General features: G+C 37.8%; 1 protein-coding gene across 1 annotated transcript in view; it reads right to left on the minus strand.

Moving 5' to 3' along the window:
* Window positions 1-20,667, minus strand: part of adam10a (ADAM metallopeptidase domain 10a) — a 29,819-nt gene that overhangs the window by 6,547 nt on the left and 2,605 nt on the right. The window contains exons 2-8 of the mRNA XM_005929588.2: window positions 16,173-16,323; window positions 8,420-8,538; window positions 6,938-7,096; window positions 2,828-2,925; window positions 2,384-2,545; window positions 1,713-1,805; window positions 1,222-1,405 (exon numbers count right to left, since the gene is read on the minus strand). Of these exons, the coding sequence (XP_005929650.1) occupies window positions 1,222-1,405; window positions 1,713-1,805; window positions 2,384-2,545; window positions 2,828-2,925; window positions 6,938-7,096; window positions 8,420-8,538; window positions 16,173-16,323 (966 nt within the window). The remainder of the gene's footprint in view (window positions 1-1,221; window positions 1,406-1,712; window positions 1,806-2,383; window positions 2,546-2,827; window positions 2,926-6,937; window positions 7,097-8,419; window positions 8,539-16,172; window positions 16,324-20,667) is intronic.

Here is a 20,667-nt window from a genome sequence, read left to right on the forward strand (position 1 = left end):
CATGAGACCACGTCAAGCAATAACGTGTCCATTCTGTGTAAAGTGACCATGAGACTGAGTGCACATTTTACTACACATCGCACTCTTTACCTGTGCAATTGTGTAAACCCTGCACTGAAGCCACCCATGACAACTAGTCACATGAACTCACACATTAGCTGTGCTTCACCAGTGGGCCTGAAAGCCTTTTTTAGACTTCCTTTGTTCAATCAATCACCACAAAGCTCACTGCAACCAATCCATTCTCCATGTCTTTTATTCAATCAATTCTTTCAGCTTACAGTTTTGCTAATACGCCAGGATTGATCGTCTGGGTTTGTAGCGGTATACTTCATGTTGAAATGGTATCCAAGCTAATTCAAAAGGAGAGGAAAGAAGCACCAAACACAACAATCAATTACAAATGTGAGGGAAAAGCCAGTCTATATGAGCAATCTGTGGGAAGACCACAGCATGAAATCCAACAGGAAAGAGAGGCTGCTGGCATACTTTGCACTTCAAGGACAACAGTTTTTCTCACATACATAAATATAAAGAAATTAGGATGTTTCTTAATACAAATGGCCATCTGTGCAGATTCTTGTGGTCTCAAAGCATTGCCAGAATATAAACAAACATTTACTCTGGGTCCTCTGATCACCACAGGAAAAAAAGAAATACTGGCAGTGTCCAGTGGTACCTATCAGCCTCATAGCAGATGCACCTACAGTATAAATTTCAAAATCTTATGTCCCTTCATTCCTGATTTCACAAAATTTTCTGAAAACTTGACCTCTGACCTAACAGCTGAAATCTGTGAGATTATAACTTTTCCAAGATTTTTAGTCGATGCACATATGGTATCAGTTTGAAACTCCTACATCTCTTCATTCTCAAGTTAGCGCATTCACAAACTTGGGTGTCCATGTCTCCCCGCCTGGTTGCCCGCACGCCAAGCAGGGTGACAGCAATACCCCGTCAGCCTTTTTATGGCTGATGCGGTAGCACTATTCAAACTACTAAAACTGAGATCTGGTTTCTTGAACCAAAGTGATCTTAAAAAATAAAATGATCAGACTAATAAAAAAAATTATAATGTGTAGTATGGATAACTGGCTTGATAGCAAATATGATTATAGAAGTAATGTGAAGGTGTGTTACAAAACACCCAAACACTTTTAAATGTTTCTGAGCAACACAGGGAGTCACTACCAGAGCTCTGTGTGTGTGTCTGGTACCAACCTGAGGGAGCCCCAACCCACGCCAAGCCAAGCACGCCATCATCAAAGTCCCTGTCAGTAAAGACGTAGGCCAGGCAGTACTGATCGTGGTTCTGTTCAGAGTTGAGCTCCAAAAACTTCTCCACTCCGATGTTGGCAAAGCGAAAAGGATTGCTGGGGTCCTTTTCTTCAACTGTGGTATTGATCTGTGAGAAAGAGTTAAACAATCAAAAGGAAAAGTAGGAAAACAAAACTACCCCAATGAAGGAGACTAGTTTAGAATGATCCCGGGCAAGTAGACAGATCACTTCCACTTTTAATATCAGCAGGTTGATTTAGTTGTTATTAATAATGACAAATGAGGTCTGGTATTAGATGAAAAATCAAATGAACTACTTCTAGCATATTAAATAATGGTAAACAAACATAATAATGTAACACTTTATGTAATTTAGGACTATAAATGGTGGCTGGCCTGAAGTTTGGGACCCTAAATGTCAAGATGAAACTCACCCTGACTCTTTTCACCATGAAGCTGATGTTACGTATGCCCTGGAAGTCTGTGCCCTGGTAAATGGTGTCAATAGCCTTTACGTGGCTGGAGATCTGCAGGGAGTGCAAGATTTTAGATTAGCAGTAACGCAGGTACAACAGTGAAAAAAAGCAGTGAATTATTAGGTTTAAAATAAATAAATAAATAAATAAAAATAAGATCACTAAATCTCTGCAGCTCCTCATCTCTGCTACAGGTTACTGGCTAAATTCCCAGCTACTAGAATAATGCTACATTGAACACACCACATAAGTAGGCATTTGTTTTCAGCCTATGAATGTTAGATGCCAAGTTTGACTTTGTGGTCAGCTATGAAAAAAGCTAAAACATTAAGAATGAATGGATTAAGGATTACGAACTTCTGTCCAGCTAAACTTATTAAAAGTATAAGTTACGAATTAGGAAATTAAAATCTGATGTCAGGATGTAGCAGCAGCAAGTTAGCCCAAAAATCCAACTCCACAGAAATGTTTTGATTTGGTAATCCAGCATGAAGTCACTGGGAGGCAGCAGCTAAAACAAGGGAAGGGGTGTGAGCTAATGCTAATCAGCAAATAAGCAAAACAGGCTTTTTTAAATAAAAAAAGAAAGAAAAGAAAACAAAGATTTCACATACTGCATTTCCTCATACCTGAGCAAGGACAGCCTCTTTTGAGCCGTAGCGTTTGAAGAAGAAATGGTCAGTCTGGATGTAGAGCTGACAGGTGTTTTTTTCTTTACCCGTCGCCCTCTTCTTTCTCAAAATGACAGGAGTATCTTTAGATTCCTCATCTTCCAACATTCGTGTCACATCCTGGACAGAAAACATTACGTTATGCTTGTTATCGATAGCATAGTTCAATGGCGTTTGGGGAAATAAGCACATTTCCGGTTTTGAAAACAATCCAACATTTTTATCCCCTAAAAAATTCCCTGGGCTAAAAAGTTTATATTGCCATTTTAAGTAAGGTCAAACACTTCCACCTTGCTGTTAACTAACAGTGTAAGGTAAGGTGGAAATAAGCTCATGTAATATCACGAGTCTTGTCTGCCTGTGTTTATCTGTTCTTGTTCTCTTGTTCTTAATGACTCTTACTCTGGCTGGCTCTTCTGCTGATGCCTGGTACTTCTTCATCCTCTCAAACACAGAGTGGTCTGCGCAGCCACCCTCTGAACCATACTTATGAGGGTAATCTGTCAGACAGAAGGAGAGAAAGATTTTCTTGAGTGCCTTTCACCATATCCATTCAGTTATCTTCATCAGTCATTTATATCTTTATTTTAACATTCAGTACAGGAAGAGAAAGGCCCTGACTCCACTAGTTAAAAATCTGTGCAACTAGGCCTCTTTTCTCATTTATTAACAAAATCAAGGCAAAACAATTGTTATGACCTGGCTCAAAAGCCACAAAATAAAGCAGAGACTGACAGAGTTTGCAGGAACATTTGGTTTCATTTTAAATTGCTTTGTAATCTGTGGGCTCTTTCACACCAATAGTTTGTTTACTCTGTTTTGAATCAGTTGATGAGTTTGTAAACTTGCCGCCTTTCCCCCTGGTTTGGTTTGTTTTCACATGGAGAAAACTTGAAGAGAACCAATTTGTGTCACTACAAGCCACCCAAACACGGGGAGAACATGCAAACTTCACAGAGAAAGGCCAAGTGGGAGGCAAACCCAGGATTGTCTTGCTGTGAGGCAACAGGCCTGACCACTGTTCCACCGTGCTGCCCAGGTGTTAAGCAAAACCAATAGACCACCACTGTAAGGAAATTAGGGCCTGCTCAAGTTCAATACAAAATTCAAACAAACTAATCATGTTACAGCAATGGAAAATAAATTCTTGCATATTTACAATCACGGGCTCCACTGATCATATCTAAAAATTGAAAGTCTCTGTTTTCATATGAACAAAATACACTATGCTTCGCTAAGACTACAAGCAGATCCAGAGTTCAACACTGAGTGAAGCCTTGTGAATGTTGGATTTCAATGTTTCTGCATATTACTATTGACACCATAACAGATAATGGTGTCATAAACAATAACACTGACTTCAGAAACATGTTTCCTAAATGAAAACAGGTCCGTCGTCTCCTCTTTTAACTCACTGAAACGACCAAATACACTGTGTGCAATGTGCTTTTGAATTTTTTTCAAAGAAAGTCGTCTTTGTCCTCACAGTGAATGGTGTCTCATTCAACTGCTAATCAAAAGGCTTTTGCAGTTTGGACAGAAGTAAAAAGCTTAAGAGAAAGGCCAAATCAGAAGCAAAGGCTCCTCTGAGTCTTAAAAAATAAATAAAAAGAATCAGCCTTCTCCACCCATTTCACTGATACCTGAATAAAAAAACTGTACAGAAACTTCACACAAAAAAATCCCCCAGTTAGTTGTGAGCAGTTTTACTGCTGGGTACTATCCACGTACGGTTCACAGTCCTCTGAAAACCACAACATCAATGAGACAGCACAAGAGCCATCACAATTCACAGGTTATTGCCCATAAAACAACATGTGTGACCTTGAGCTTGAGCACAGTCCTGATAAAGTCTCACTGGGTGATCACTGTGTGCAGCTTTCACTAAAACATGACTGACACTGTGCAAGCAGCAGGAATTCTTGGGAAAATGAAAAATTCCTTGTAAGGTGACAAATATGACCCTCATCTAAAGCAAAGCCTTGGTGAAGATCGATTAGCTGATCACTGTTTATAAGTTTGCTTAAATTCTGTACAAATCTATAGGAAGAGCAGCAATTCCTATGAATTGTGGGCAGACAGACAAGGGCAACTGGGCAGACAGATGCCTCCTCGTGACATTAGACCTTCAAGGTTCATAAAAATGTCACCTAATTATCTCAAAACAAGGGGGATACATTCCGACTACCTAAAAATTGTTCAGAGAAGTTTTAAAAATATGTCTGATAAATACATATTTGAGTTTTAAAAATCACGGTACACAGCCAGAAACAACATCTTGTTTTATCTTTACAACCCAGTGCAGATGTTAGCAGAGACTACATGCAGCAGAAGTGTTTTAATGAAAAACACACTTCCACACAAGTTGATGTGCTACTTCAGTCTTGATTAACAATGATGAGTAGGGAAGTAGAAAATTTAAAAGGGCAAATAAGAGTTGATTATATTTGCAACACTAAGGGAAGAAGGATGAATTAATGAAAGCACCACATAAACAATTTCAGTTCCACTTGATGTTTCTTAGGAAATTTAAGAAGTCATAAACTCCACTGTGGAAACTGTGACAAAACCTTTTCTTTGATTACCCTCATAAAGAGTAAAGTTAGCACTTCATTAAAGTGTGGCAGTTATCCCACTGAGGGTAGTTTTCTTACATAGTTCCCAGCACTTCTCTTACCACTGAATTTCACCATTGACCACAAACTCGTGCTGAAAGCAAACATCAACTTCTTTGTCAAACTGACCTAAACTTCATGTTCAGGATGAACAATGAGGAAAGCTAGGTCTCCAGCTTTGGTCCAAAGACCACAAACAGTTTTCAGCGGGAGAAAAGTGGCACATCAGGGGAGAAGTGCAACAAGGAGCAACTTCCTCTCTTACTATGACATTCACAGAAGCTGTGAGCTTTGAATTAGAGCCCCAGGGTCACACGATAAATACTGAGCTCTACTGTAATGCCCTGGGAAACTGACTGTAAACCTAACCTTTGGTACATGCTATTGTCTGCCTGCTTATCTACCTTTGCTGTGCTAAAAATGGCAGAGATGTATCACATGTCTCAAATGCAAACCTGAGGCGGTCAGAGATTTCCAGGGAAGGCTCTTGCAATGTTTTGAGTGGTTTCTCGCTAAGAGGAGACGGCCCTGACGGGGATAACAGCTATTATTTTTTTGTTTTTTAAATAAGTGCACTTGCTGAACTTTTATATTGTACCATTTGTTGGTTTAATTTTTCCAATATGCATCTTCTATCTCATTAGTGACAGAATTTCATGCTCCTGCTGTTAGAACATGAATTCAACAAATCATTAGGCACAGCCTGAGACTCTAAATCCATATTTCCTAAATTTCCTTCAGCAGATTCAGATTATATACCAGTGTATGTGTTTAGACGTGTGTTTGTGTGCTAGTCTAAAGCCACCACAGGGTTCATATCAGATTCCCTGCCATGCTGCTAAATGCACCCCCGGTCAGGGAGCACTTGCATACATTTGTGCGACCAGTAGAAATGCAGAATGTCATTTAGTACACACGAAGACCGTGAGTGTAGCAGCCAACTCAACACAGAGCTTTTGGACCGGAACTTAACCTTACAGTTAGCGCACTGCATGCCTGTTCCCATATGAAAGAGCCTTCATACTAAATTTGTAAGTCTCAAGTTACTGAATTGCATTTTGACTCACGCACTGTGCACATGTTTTTTCAGCTTGGTTGAAGTCAACCTCTAAATAATTTCAGATTTGCTCATCTTCATCGAAAACACTGAGAAACTTGCAGTGTCCTGGTTCTATAGCTCTGTAGCCTGACAAAAGCAGTGAATGTAAGCCATTTACATTCTCCGATCCAGTTTTCAATAGATACCGAACACCCTGTCCATGACTCAGGATGCTGAACAATATCCTATTACTACCACTACTACTCTGTCCTTCACTCAGTTTTAAGATCATAAACTAAACTATTAAATATGACGTTCAAGTACCAATTTAGTCTCAATGTATAATAACAATGTTATTTGGACAGCATAGATATCAATCACAGCTGTACATATTCTGATCAAATGTCAATTATTTAAATGTATTATCAGCAGGCAAGACAGTCTCACATTTCAAAACAGCTGGTGTGCTACGAAAATGGGCTCATTTATGCAATTTCCCAGCTAATATTATGGAGGAGGAAGATAAGCTTGTTACTCTTTAGAGAGCCCCCAATGGTCTAGGCCCCAAGCGTTTGTCTGGCACGCTGATTCAACAACTTCTGTTGCAACTGAATAAAAAATAAAATAAAAAAAAATTCAAATTTCACTTTGTTATTTAAAAAATATAACAGAATTTTCCTTTGTGTATTTAACACTTCTTCACCAAGTTAATGACATTTGCCAGGGGTATAAAAAGAAAGCTTTTCTATAAAGAAATGTTTCAGACTTTGTAAAAAAATACCACTTGTCCAACAAGCTTCATGTATTGGTCACTATACTAAACATCAGAACACAAATGTAAATATAGTGCCTACTTACTGATGTCATCTTCGTGATAAATGACAGAGTGGAAGGGCACACTCCTGTCCTGTAGGTATCTTTCTGAAGGTTCAACATAGTATGTTCCTTGTTGGGTTTTAATGAAGCCCTCAAATCGCCCATCAACCAAAGAGCCATGTGTCAGTGTGCCCTTTTCTCCTGAAACATAAGAGGAGGAGGGTCAGCAGATGAAGACAAGTCATTTTTTTGTGTAGCCTAAAGTCGCAAGTAAATTGAAAAAAAGACTAACATGCCAAAGTGGACAAACAAACAACCACTCGAACCAAAACTGTTAAAAACAAACAAACAAACAAAAAACACATGAAAACCTGAAAACACAAGCGAGAAGAGGAGAGAGAGAGACGGCGATCAATATGAGGAATAAAAATGATGATGATGATGATAGATGAAGAAGGCTTGGCTAATATAGGTTTCTGTTTTACGGTTTTGTCTGTTGTACTGCTTCTAGAGTATGAGGTTTGCTTTTTTGTCAGGGATTTTTTCTTTGCTTGTTTTTTTTTTTTTCACTTTTGGATTCCGACTTTAAGTCTTTGATCGCTGTTTTTGTTTTATGGGTTTTTCATGTTATGAATTTCAGTTTTGTGATCCGTTTGATTAAAGTTTTGATTTTTATGAATGTTAGTTTTACTTCACTGCCTGTTCCTCCCTCTGACTCATTTCTGTATTAGTTTATTAGTTCCACTGTTCCCTAGTCTGACGTCTTCTTAAGCGTCACAGTTCACATCAATATTTTCTCATTTAGTCATTTCCTGTTTTGCTTTGAAATGAGGATTTTGCATCTTATTCCTTTATTTCTCCTTCTGTTCAGATCAAAATCACCTCCTCCAAAGGATCTGGCTACAGTGAGTTTTGGACTGCTCCCCAGTGCAGCTGCCATGCACAAATGAACTGCACAACAGTGCCAAAAAAAAAAAGGTTTGATTTAAGGTAACTACAGAGCACCGGTGTGAAAACAACTTTATTCACGCTGTGCTTTTCCTGCTTTGTTACATGTGTGGATTAGTTATGCATCATGAATAACTTTAAAATGTTACTCAGTGGTTTAAAGAAGCTGACTTCTTATCAGCTCAGAAAATATTCAAGGAGTATACACCTCTCCTCCCCATCTGTTTGTTTGATGCAGACCAATCACTAAAAAACAAACACCCTTGTTTTTCCTCCTGTTCATTTGAACTCTACTGGAAACAGGCAGCAGGAAGATGTCCAGGAAGGGAGGGAAATAAGAGCAGCAGGAAGAACTGGAAAAAAAGAAGCTAAAAATAAGTCTTGTGAGATTTGGCTTGCGATTTGTTGTTTACTCTGCACATTTAACAACGTTTCAATTGAGAAGTCACCCAAAAGGTAATACAAATAGGCTTTGAATTGAAAAATAACAATGCTACAAATCAGATACACTACCTTTAAAAGACACACACACACACACACACACATACACACACACACACACGACTCAAGACTTACCATACAGTTCTCCACTATAAATATGTGATGTATCAATCGGGTTCTCCTCCCCTGACACCTCAATGACAAGATCTGGAGAAAACAGCTTTGAATCCCTCTTCATCCGCAAGTTAAAATGTCTGAAAAGAAGAATAGGAAACAATGTCCAATTACATTAAATGTCTAACACCACATTCAAACTTTGTACATTCCTCTGACTGTTGTCCACATTTACATGTGGACAACAGTCCTGCAGACAGACACTCATAATTCACACAGTGTTGACAGTGTTTTTGTCATCCTCTTACTGAAAATCTTTAGAATAAAGGACCACAAACACTGGAAATCTACGACAGGAAGCTGAGAAAGCAGCCTTATTTACTTCACTAATGTTTACAGAGGTTCACCGTTCTAGTGTTGTTACCAAGTAGGCAGCTCAGTGAGTCAGACGAATTATGTCACAAGGAAAACCACATGAACCTTGCAAGTGCACAGACACTGTTTTATGTAACACTTTCAGTGGAAATGATGAGAATGATGTAAAAGGCAAAAAGGCAAACGTCACATGGCGCTCACATGAGGCACTTCTGAGAAGTTAGTGGTTCTAAGGCTTGAGCGGTTCAGATGCAAACTCCTTATCAGAAATCTCCTGACAAATTATAAATTCCTCCACATGACTCAGTATTAACCTTAAATGGCTCAAGACCTTTTTGGCTTTGGTGTGTTTACACAATCATCAGTAAGGCCAAAAAGCTGTTCACAGCAGGAAATCTTTAAGCTAAAGTAGGCTGTTTAACAGATTTTGAAAGTACTCCACACCTTTTTTTTTTTTTTAACTCATTTTAAATACCACAGTTGCCCTTATAGGCAGGCATAGTAATGAGATTAATCATAGTCGGGCAGGATGTGTGCATGTTCTTCAATCCCTCAGCTGCACATTAGTCTCCAAACCAAAGCTAAGATAATCTCAGGTCATAGAGGACATAATACTACTGAGAACAAAGTGTATGCTGTGAAGTTTTCTTGATGTTCCAGTATACAGGTTTGTTTCAGACTAAGGATCTGATGTTACCATGTTGTTGTGGTAACATTTCTACACAACAATCATGGAAACATTCATAGAGCAAAACAAAATGAAAACACAAAATGCAAATAAATGCTCTGAGCAGTACAACGTGTCAGGGAGTGTCTGGCAGAGTTAGAAAGCAAGGCATTATTCATGGCTCAGTCAGTTCAGGATTTCCCTCCCCAGGATGACTTTTTGACCTGCATTCAGTTTTTCCCAGTCCAGTTTTCATTTCACACCCCTTTTTTATAACTGTTTATTTTCCATGTATTGGTTCATTGTACCAAATGATATGCTGAATGAAACAGCCTTGCTTTTGGTTAGTATTCAGTTTGGTAAAAACTTTGTTATGGCATTAGGAATGCTTTTTATAGATACAAACATGTATAATAACCTAGACGGATCAAGTAGATTTGCAGTCAAACACAAGCTGGCCTCGTCTACAGATTTTCTGCCCAAAGAGCATTTCAGCTGAAGCCAAGAGAAAGAAAAAGGATCAAATATTTGACACAGAAGAGGAGACGATGAAATAAGAGAACTGCTAAACCTGTACGACAATGGCTGCAACATGACCTGCTGTTTGAAGTCGGCAGTGTTACACAGAGATAGCAACAGATACAGTATAGTTTCCTTGGCTTATTACTCATACTGGCACGCCCATTACAATTCCCATAAAACAATAAATCTGCCTTCATAAATATAATTCCGGTCACAGCCAAAGCAAATTATTCACTTAGAAATATAACCTGCACTGTCATGTATTTAGAGTTAGTCGTCAGGGATTGAGACACTGTCTGTGGTTGGGTTCAAAAAGAGAATGACTAGTTGGTAAGAAGCCTTACAAAGTCTAAAACCTAACTGCCTTCTTTGCAACATTTGCCTCCTCATCTTAGAAGTTAACACCTCTGCGACAACTTCCCCACAGCAGCCAGGTGTACCACTGAAGTCACAAACCACTGGTTATTCTGTTATAAAAAACTGTTCTACACTTAGGATGTGGCTGCTCTTGTTTCTGAAGCAGTTGAACAATACAGTTTTGGCAGTGTTTCCTGTGTATCGAGAAGCTTGGCAAAGAGGAATCGTGGGTTACATCTTTTGTATTGCAATAATAGCAAAAAAGGTGTATAGAAATACACTAAAAAGCATCTAAAAGGCTTTCCTATTCAGAATTTCCATCACAAAGTTCATGAAGCAACAGACTGCAGGGGCTCAATCATGTCTGCCACAAGTCGTTGACACCCATGTGAGTCAAGGTTCAGAGCGCAGCAACTCAGTAAAGGAGCTTAGTGTGTTCAGAGAACAGAGAAGCAGGAAATCCGAAGAAAGGGGAGAAAACAAAGCAGTAAATGAAGAAGTAAGACTTGAACAGTTGGCTTGGGCTTTGCAGAACAATGCAGCTTAACTGCACCTGTATATGTGATTTAGCTATCTTAGCAGGTTTAGTGGGAAGCATGTCTCTCCTGCAATGTGTGGAAAAACAAACACATTTAGTGTGTTTCTAATCACTAAACTATAAAGTGCCCTAGACAAAAAAAGAGAAAGAAAGAAGAGACCAGAAAAAATACCAACAAATCAACATGGGCCGCAAGACAAGAAGAGAGGAATCCAAGGATAAACCCAGTGGTACTCGTCTCACAGCAGCAGCTCACTGCTAAATTATTCAGACAAATCCCAATTGCTGAACATACTGAATCAAGCATCTGACAGTCATCCACTGCTTAGTAAGCAGGCCAAGCACACAGAGATGGGGTGCCCTCAAGACATTTCTACAGAGAAAATTCCAACTAAAAAGGGGGCAATACCTACTTATCACTACATAGAGCTCTATTTACAATATTAAGTCGCTTGGTCACAATGAATCATCGTAAAATCATAGTATTCCCAAATTACTTAATTGGAAGAAATCAAATCAGGTCAGAAGTTGTTAAATATCAGTGCAGAAAGTGGGAAACAAGGACAACGAGAGGAGAGTAAGAGATGAAATCAAGACATAACTGGGAAGCAATCCTAAGAGATTCTGGTTAAAGTGGTAAAATGTGGTATGAACCTTAACTTTAACATTCATTAATGGATAAGCCGCATTGTTTGACTGCTTCAATAATAATAATAATAATAATAATAATAATAATAATAATAATAATAATAATAATAATGTTTTTTGTCAAATATTTTTATAATTAAGGGGGAAAAAAAACACTTATGCGTCTTATTAATTCATTATTAAGTTATAAACTACAAAGAAATGTGAATTATATCACAATCACAAGCCATGCATTAGCACATGCTTGCTATGGCACTTCACTTTGTAAAGAAGCCCTACACAGAGACCCTGTGACTTGCCTTCTTCTGTCACCTGATCTGGCCACAAATACTCATGCGAGTTGGCATACAGAAGAACGCTTTTCTCTCGTTATAACAAACCTCTACAGTGCCAAACAGCCTGGCCTTGAGTTTTCACAGAAGGGAGAGTGTTAGCCTTAATTTGCACACACTAAATGAATTCAGTCAGGACATAAGACACAAGCTTAATGTCAAGTGGCATAGTATTATAGTCTGTGGTACAGTTACTTTTAGTAATATTATTGCTCAGCTTTGAAAAACTGAAAGAAAGTGGTCAATTATTAGTTCACTTTTTGTTTTGTTTGTTTTACCACATCTCTGTAGCTCCTCATCTCTGCTACAGGTTAATTCAATTCAGTTTTATTTATATAGCACCAACTCACAACAACAGTTGCCTCCATACACTGCATATTAGAAGATAAAGACCCTACAATAATACAGAGAAAACCCCAACAATCAGATGACCCCTAGGAGCAAGCACTTGGCGACAGTGGGAAGGAAAAACTCCTTTAACAGTAAGAAACCTCAGCAGAACCAAGCTCAGGGAGGAGCAGCCATCTGCTCTAACTGATTAGGGATGAGGAGAAGAAAAGAAAATAAGTTCTAGTATGCAATGCGATGTGAACATCAAGCCTCAAGACCTCTTAGTTAAATCTAGATATTTCTAACTGGCATGATAACTAGCAACTGTCAGACATGTCTTGTAAATTATCTTGTACAAGTAATACCTGACACACAGTTTTAATATGTACAAAGGTTTCTACACTCCATGTGATACTGCAGAAAACTGGACACTTTATAACTGTTGCCAGAATTGTAAAGCTAAGTGTCCACTTATTTCAAAGAAAAATCTAAGAAACTTTTTAGAACTCAAATGTAACAGGTAGGCAGCATTATCTGTGCAGTTCTTGCTCCTTAATGCTTCCATAATATAAATCATACTGATGTACAGCAGGTATACTGCAGCCGTTTTTGGAAACTGCAGTATGCTCAGAGAGTTAAAGTGGTTATCTCACCAAAACAGGCAGTAGAGCTACATGACTTTTCAAACTAAGTTTCGCTTTTGCACAATGTGCAAAATGTCTAGCCTACAAAAATGAAATAAGCCTGCAAGTGTGAGCTTCTTCATTTAAAACACTCAAATTTTACTCATATGCTTCAATATAACCTCAAACAGACAACTGTGCCATGTAAAGTAAAAAACTCAGTTCAAACTAAAAGTGGAAGCATGACAAGCCTCCTTCGCACAGTGGAATACGAACAGTGTGTCTCCTTAAATTCGGAGCCTCAGACCAATCTCAGTTCCAGGGCCATAGATAAAAAGCTGCCTCACTTTACAGTGGCAACCTATATAACAAGACAGGGAAGTAATTGAAGGAAAGCTCATACGGTTAAAGAAGTGATATCCACTTACGCAGTCAAAAATCCTGGATTTAGGATGCTGAATACAGTCGATCCCAAGCATGAACCACCCAGCCTTATGTATTTGTGGAGTAAGCAGTGGACCATTTACTGCTCCTGCTGCTGCAGATTCTAAGGCTTTTACTTACAAGTGAGCTTTTAGGATTCACAAATGATGCAGATGATTGATGATTGAGCAGAATCTTTCCTATAAGCTGAATTTTTTGAGAGGAGATCATATTTTCTGGCCAACCCAATAAGGCAATGCTAACAGGTTCTGCAAGATTCAGCAACAACTGGAAAAAGCGCCAAAGCTGGGTAAAAAGCCACTGGTATCAATATACCAAAAAACTGAAAGAAAGGACAAAAGAAAAAAAAAAAAGAAAGAAGAATTAAAAAAAAAATAAAATAATAATAATAAGTAATGAAACAGTATCACTGCACAAAACGTCAGTAAAAACATTAGCGAATATACTGGAATCAGAGTTTATAACCGCAACTAATTTAAATATTTTTTAAAAAGGAAAGAAGAGACAGGAGGAACACGCTTCAGCTGATTCATGAATGTGTGAGTTGCATAGTTTGCATCTTCCCTACTGGCAACATGCGTTTCAAACCCACAAACACAACAACCAGCTGATCTGCACAGACTTAGACAGAACATAAATGAGTAATCCATAACCTGTGACAATAAAACAAGATTATAAACTGTATTGTCATAATATTTTAGCAAGCACTCATAAATAACTACACATAATAAACAGATGCTTGTTTCATGTGCCTGAAAAAAAAATATTGGCCAATATATTGGAATTTAAAATCACCAAATATTGGTATTGATCTTAAAAATCATTCAGGGTCTAGTTTCATAAATGTATTCACATAGACGGGGCTAGAATAAATAAACAAACCAATCAATGTTGCTCGTCTTTGGTTTTGTTGAGCATTTACACAGTTTTGTCTTACAGTGCCTCTTTATTCAGTAAATATACCTGTCTCACAAAGACATGGACTGCATGGACACATTTAAAATGATTGGATGTCATGCTAAATTAGAAATTCATTCGTGTAGATTAGGAATAATACAAGCTCCAAATTATTATCATTGTGAACATTTTGACCAAAAGAAGGGCACCTGTGGCTAACAAGGTAGACCAGATCATCTACTATTTGATCCCTGGTTCTTCCAGTCTACTACTGCATCCCAGATTTCAAGTTAGTATGCTTCAGAAAAAGCAAGAAAAAACAAGTTTTGTTTCAGTTCTTAGCAAGGCTCAGCCATTCAGGTATCACTAGCAATACAGCATTTTGTTTAAATTTTCTTTGCACTTAAAACACATTCGTGGCTAGAGCCTGCTCACTCCTCTGTGTATGCCTTATTTAGTAAGTCGCAAATACACAACAGTGGCAGTACAGATTAAAAATAAACGGTTTCCCTATCATTTTATGTTCAGTGTCCCCATTTGGATTGCTAACAATGGGCTTTCTGGGTGGAAAATCCAAGTTGAGGGGGCATTTGTCAAAAAACATTCCAACTGGGAACTCACCATACAAGTCAAAGTGTCCTTGGGCAAGATATTGAAACCCAAGTTGCCCCAATGTATCCACTGGAGTGTGAGTATGTGAATTTTAGACAAAGTGCTTAAAAATGCAAATGTTAAAGCTCTGCGTGAATGTGTAAATGAGGCTGTCACAGAAAGTACTCTGATTAGAAAAACACTAAAGTAGTAGGAGTCCGATTGCCATTTTAAAAACAAATGTTTAAATTCTTAATAACCTTTTGAAAACACACCTAAAAGTACCTTCTGCAAAATGAATTAACAGCATTGACTGCTTTAACTGCGTTTCACAAGTTCATGTGAAAATGTGTAATTCTTACACATTTTTGTTGCAGAGTGTTGTTCCTTTACAGGAGATGGCAAAAATTCAGCTGATACAAATCCGGGAACATTTGTGTTGTTGCCCGTTTCCAAAACAAGGGTGGCACCACTGCACTCAGATGACATGGGTTTGATGAAGGGTCATCCTTGGATAATGTATATAAATGAAAACTGAATCTCTCAGGTTAAAATGAAACATGAAAAAACCTGAGTTTGAACTTTGAGCAATGAGTCTTATCTTAAGGACTATAACTAGTATCTTAGCCAAATAATAAAGAGATATTTTCCATTGACCTTTCTACATCTCCCTCTCTCAGCTCAGCTCTGTATATACAGCCACAACCAACACAAACTGAAACCATGGTGAGCAAATTAATTTCCACAGTAATTTATTAGCTGTACATACTTAATAGGAAAACAAGCCATGTATTATCTTGACGGGCAATCACCAAGCATCACTGATCTCAAATATCACCGCCCATCTCCAAGATGATAATAAGAGCTAGAAAGGAAAATCTAATTATACTAATTATACTACAAATTATCCAAAGCTATTCTTCTTAGCTCTTTTGCAATTCCTTGGTATCTACTGTATGTCTGCCAGTATGATAACACTGAAAAAATATTTCATATTGGCTGCAGCTCTAGTTTTAACAGGGAACCAGCATAACCAAGTCACAAAATACACAATGTCATGTATAAAGGCATTAGGCAACAGAGCTTGCACTTATCAATTTGACAGGCAAATATACGGCTTGCTGATCATCCATGCAAAAAGGTGCAGTATAATCTTGCAGTGGCAACAAAGTGCACACAGACCAAGACTAGAAAAAACAAAACCTGATAAATATCACCACAACACACAAAGCAGTAAGAATTTATGAAAAGGTGTTTCACATTACTAAAAAAAAAAAAACCAAAAAAAAAAACCCACTGAGTAATAAAAATAAATACTTCTTGTTTGATCCTAGGGCTGGAATAGAAATTACTGATCACAAGAATAATAGACTTGGACATGAACTGAGTCAGCACAGAAAGAAAGAGTGACTACATGAGGAAGGCTGTGTGTGTTTCTACTTAAACTGACCTTCCGTGTGCATGGAAGTCCAGCTGCACGGTGCTGTCTTGAGGAGAGAGCGCCCTTTTAGCTCTCTGGTGATGGCTGTGCAAGGCTTCTGTGTCATATGATAAACCCTCATAGTGGCGAATATACTTGTTCAAAGGGTTCCCAAACTGACCTGAAAGAGAGTTCAACAGCTTTTTAGTACTGGTCAACAACAGTATCAAAACGAATAGGTTTTTATATTGTTTTTATTAATCAAATGATAATTAAAATTTCATTCACATATCGCTGACATTTTTCCACTGTAGATTAGCATGTAATTCTGAGATAATTCGTTTTTATCATTTCTATCCATGATTTTCCTGACGTGCCAATCTTTCAATGGAAATGGCCTATGGAGCAATCGATCTCTACAATACTGGCTAGCTTTAGTACAAGCCCGCACTCGCTAAACATGCTTAACAGGCTTATTCAGCCAATTGCTATAACATCCCCTGAGGTAAAACCCTACCGGCATCCATACCGACCCTTTTCTTTGTTCTTTTCACAAAAACAAAGCTAGTGTTCAGTTTAAAATACAAGTGAGGAGCACATGATACGATCAGGTGACGAGGGTCTGTTTCAGTAGTACTGTATAGCATTGTGTGAGCTTGTTGCAGGCTGCTTAAATGCTAATCTACATTCAAAGGGGTGTGTGTGTGTCCATCTATCTGTCTGTCTGTCGGTGTCTGTGTAACTCTGGTGGCCTTGAAAAAAAAATCCTCAGCTATGACTCAATTTAGGGATTTGTTAGTAAGATCAAGTTCTAATCTTTTTGTACTGTAGGATTTTCTGCACATGACTAAGAGATACCTAGACTCAAAAATGCAAAAATAGATGATGTAGATGCTCCACATTATCTGCATTTTTACACTGCACTGTTCTGTTGACAACTACATAATTTCCGTGTCAGTGGGAGGCATAACTCCCCATACAGGGAGAGGCTGCTCCAGGCTAGCATGAACTTGTCTATGAATGCACTTAGAAAATATTTCAACAACCATCTTCTTTAGTCTCATTAAACAAGGAAAATAATGTTTGCAAACTACACAGACAACACAGATCAACCTTTGCAGGAGGTCTCACCAACTTCATTCGTATATTATGTATATAATGAAGTATGCAGTGTGTGTGTGTGTGTGTAAGATATCATGTCACATTTGACCTCTTTATGTACACGGTTTCAAAAAGAATGCTGACAGGTATCTCCGGATGCCTTCACGGTAGAAAAACATGTTTCTAAAACAACTCTGAGCTTGTATGATAAATCAGTCATGCTCTCCATCTAAAGACTCTGGAATGAAATCTTTTAGCTTATGTTAAGGGTTACAGAGTTAAGCCAGTTGTAAGAGCAGGTTAACATTTTATGCAGCTTTCAAATACCTGAGAAAACTATCACTAACAAAAAATGTACCATCTTACTGCAACCCACACACACACACACAGGTTATTGTTGCAAAACAAATACAAGAACCACGCCAAGAGCGCAAACGTCCGCCAAGGCAGCTCACTCTCTGGGCAGTACTTACTTTTAAGGGAGTAGTTTTGTATTTTCTATATATTCATTGTGTTTTCTTTGTTTGTTTTGTTTTTAATATACTTTATGCATATTAAAGTGAGAATATGGATATGGCACACTTTATTTTAATTAAGACCTTGAAGACCTTGGTGGATGTAAGCCAAATTTTAAATGATTGATAGCAGTACCCCACTCCACCTCCCACAAAAGTCGATCAAAATTCACCCAAAACTTTTCAAGCTAATCGTGTTTACAGGCAGAATGACATGCAAGCAAACATTACCAAAACCTCCTGGGCAGCGATAAAAGGTGGAATTGTAAACATAAACAATATAACAAAATGTAATGTTGTTTTACTTACTAAAATCTCTATATAACTCTTAATTCCCGTACACAGACATCTTACTAAGCAGGTTTTTTTCATGTTGTGTGTAAACATCACATCCTGAATGTTACAAGCCTGAAAAGAATCTAAAATGCAGGCAGCTACACAATGTTGAAAAGGTTAAAAAGACGCTTCCTTCTCTCAGTGACAACAAAGAATTCAAATCAACTATATTTAATGAACTACTCTTTATTACTAAAAATGTGTTGATCAGGATGTTTCAGGAAGTTAAACCAGAACAAATAGGTTTAAACATCAAACCAGTACTATCTGAGTTCATTTGTTCCACGTCATTGCATACCTCACAACTCATAGTACACACACACACACACACACACACAAAATCCAAAAAAGGTAAAAAGCGAGGATTGCTCTCGCATGTCAACATTCCAGCCAAACTGAAATACAACATTGACTGGACTACCTAAATTGTAGCCATAAAATACACTGCATTCTTAACATAAAGTCATCACTACCATGTGAATATGCATGTATTTAATTTCTATCCAGTTTTATTTATATAGCACCAAATCAGAACAACAGTTGCCTCAAGGTGGTTAACATGTTAACGTAAAGACCCTACAATAAGAGACAAAAACCTAACAGTCAGACAATACCCTATGAGCAAGTCCTTGGCGATGCTGGGAATGAAAAACTCGTGGCTCAAAGGCTCATGGAGGGGCAGCCATCGCCCCAACTGGTTAGGGGTAAGCGGAGGAAGACAGGAAAAATGACATGATGTTGTGTACGTGATTTATAACATAATGTACACAACCTTTATGTGCATCTATAATTTATAAAATAGCATGCACAAAAATTGGAATTCAATTGAGATTTTTAATGCATTTTGATTTCCAGTGGTTGCAAAATACATTACTTTCAAAATGAAGCTCTTAGTTGCTTGCATTAACATCTCTATTAATACCCTACATTAATCACATCAGTTGGTTCCTTTGGATTGCTTTCTTTTACTTTTATTCTTCTTCTGTTTTTTAAAACATTTTCCATTTTTATTGTAACAATAAAAAAAATACAATAAATCATTATGTGACAATACTATCCAACACTATTAGGAACTACATAGTTCACTTCAGACTGATAGCAACAAAAAATTCATTTAAACTGCCAGTGAGTTTTACTGAAAAGGCATCATCACTACAGAGCAATCTGTTTTCACTCTCAAGTCCTGCAGGAAAGTGCAAGACAGAGAGAGAGAGATAAAAAACCTGCTGACAGGAAGCAAAGACATGGTCACAGCATGGATCAGAACTGAGCTGAGCCTCGCATTGCCATGCACGCTGGGTCCTGGCAGCCCGGCTAAGACAATATCTCAGGCACCCGACAGCTCGGGGCAACTAAAATGTCTCTCCTTAACATTTTATATCATACAGTACTGAAAAAAAATTAAGTGGGTTGGCAAAAACCTGTAGGCATCAAGTCCACAACAAAAATTCACTCTACATTACTCAAAAAAAGTCTGCAGGAAGCTGTGACTGTGAGAAGGCCAAGTAACAGCAGCTGTGCGAAAGTGAAATAACCTACATTACATGAAACACAGACTTCCTCGAAAATGTCTGGGCATGTAAACAGAGTAAGATTGGTTGTTGCATGTCACGCCATCATTACTAACAAGCTATCAAATTGCAAACTCAATTGCAATGGCCCCTCTTACATCAAACATATCTTTCAGAGGTACATGTGGAATGACATAAAGCCATTTGTTTGAAGCTTTGTGGAAAAACATTTTTTAAAAAAACAACTGAGCTTGTATAATAAATCAGTCATGTTGTACATCTGAAAACTCTGGAATGCAATCTTTTAGCTTATGTTAAACTGATAAAATAAATTAATTAATAAAATTTAAAAAACACAAAGCGTGAAGTTTTGATCAGGACATTTCTGGCCCCACCTTCCCGATCCCTTTCAAGAATATAAACAGTGTTTCCTCATGTTGGTGTTCACATCAGTGGACACACTGAAAGCTCAAAATACATTTCTGTTCAGACACAAAAAAAAAGAAAAAGAAAAAAAAGGTAAAGTTGTGAGATGGAAGCAGGGGAAAAACGTAGTCACTCGAGTCACAATTTCACTTGCGCTACTGCAAAAAACAAAACAAACAAAAAAACGCCAGTACAGATGTTTTATGCAAATACGTTGATGCACTTTGTACTTAATCTTGACATGTCAAATGAAGGTTTTAAAGACATAAAGAAGATTAATGTGTAATCACAATGAAACAAATCTGAAATAAGCCAAGAAACTGAATTATTTATAATGACAGATTAAGCAATTTTTCAAACACAGCAGCAATATTTTGCCACAGGATATTAGAACTTTTTAATGAAGGTTTGACAGATGTTAAAAAGTGAAAATTGAATAATAATGTACCAGCTATCTTGCCAGATTATACAATTATATGAAAGTAGCACAGCAGCTCATTACCAACACAAGGCAGAAATCAATTTCTATTTGGTTTTCCTGTCCTGATTCTTCATGACAGCCCCCAGCTCTCAATAAATCTGTCACTGCCCTCACAGATAATAAGTGAAAACTTCACAGGTGTAGTATCTGCAGTT

Source organism: Haplochromis burtoni, unplaced genomic scaffold (assembly GCF_018398535.1).
Source record: "Haplochromis burtoni strain Fernald_Lab_line unplaced genomic scaffold, NCSU_Asbu1 Contig_50, whole genome shotgun sequence".
NCBI lineage: Eukaryota > Metazoa > Chordata > Actinopteri > Cichliformes > Cichlidae > Haplochromis > Haplochromis burtoni.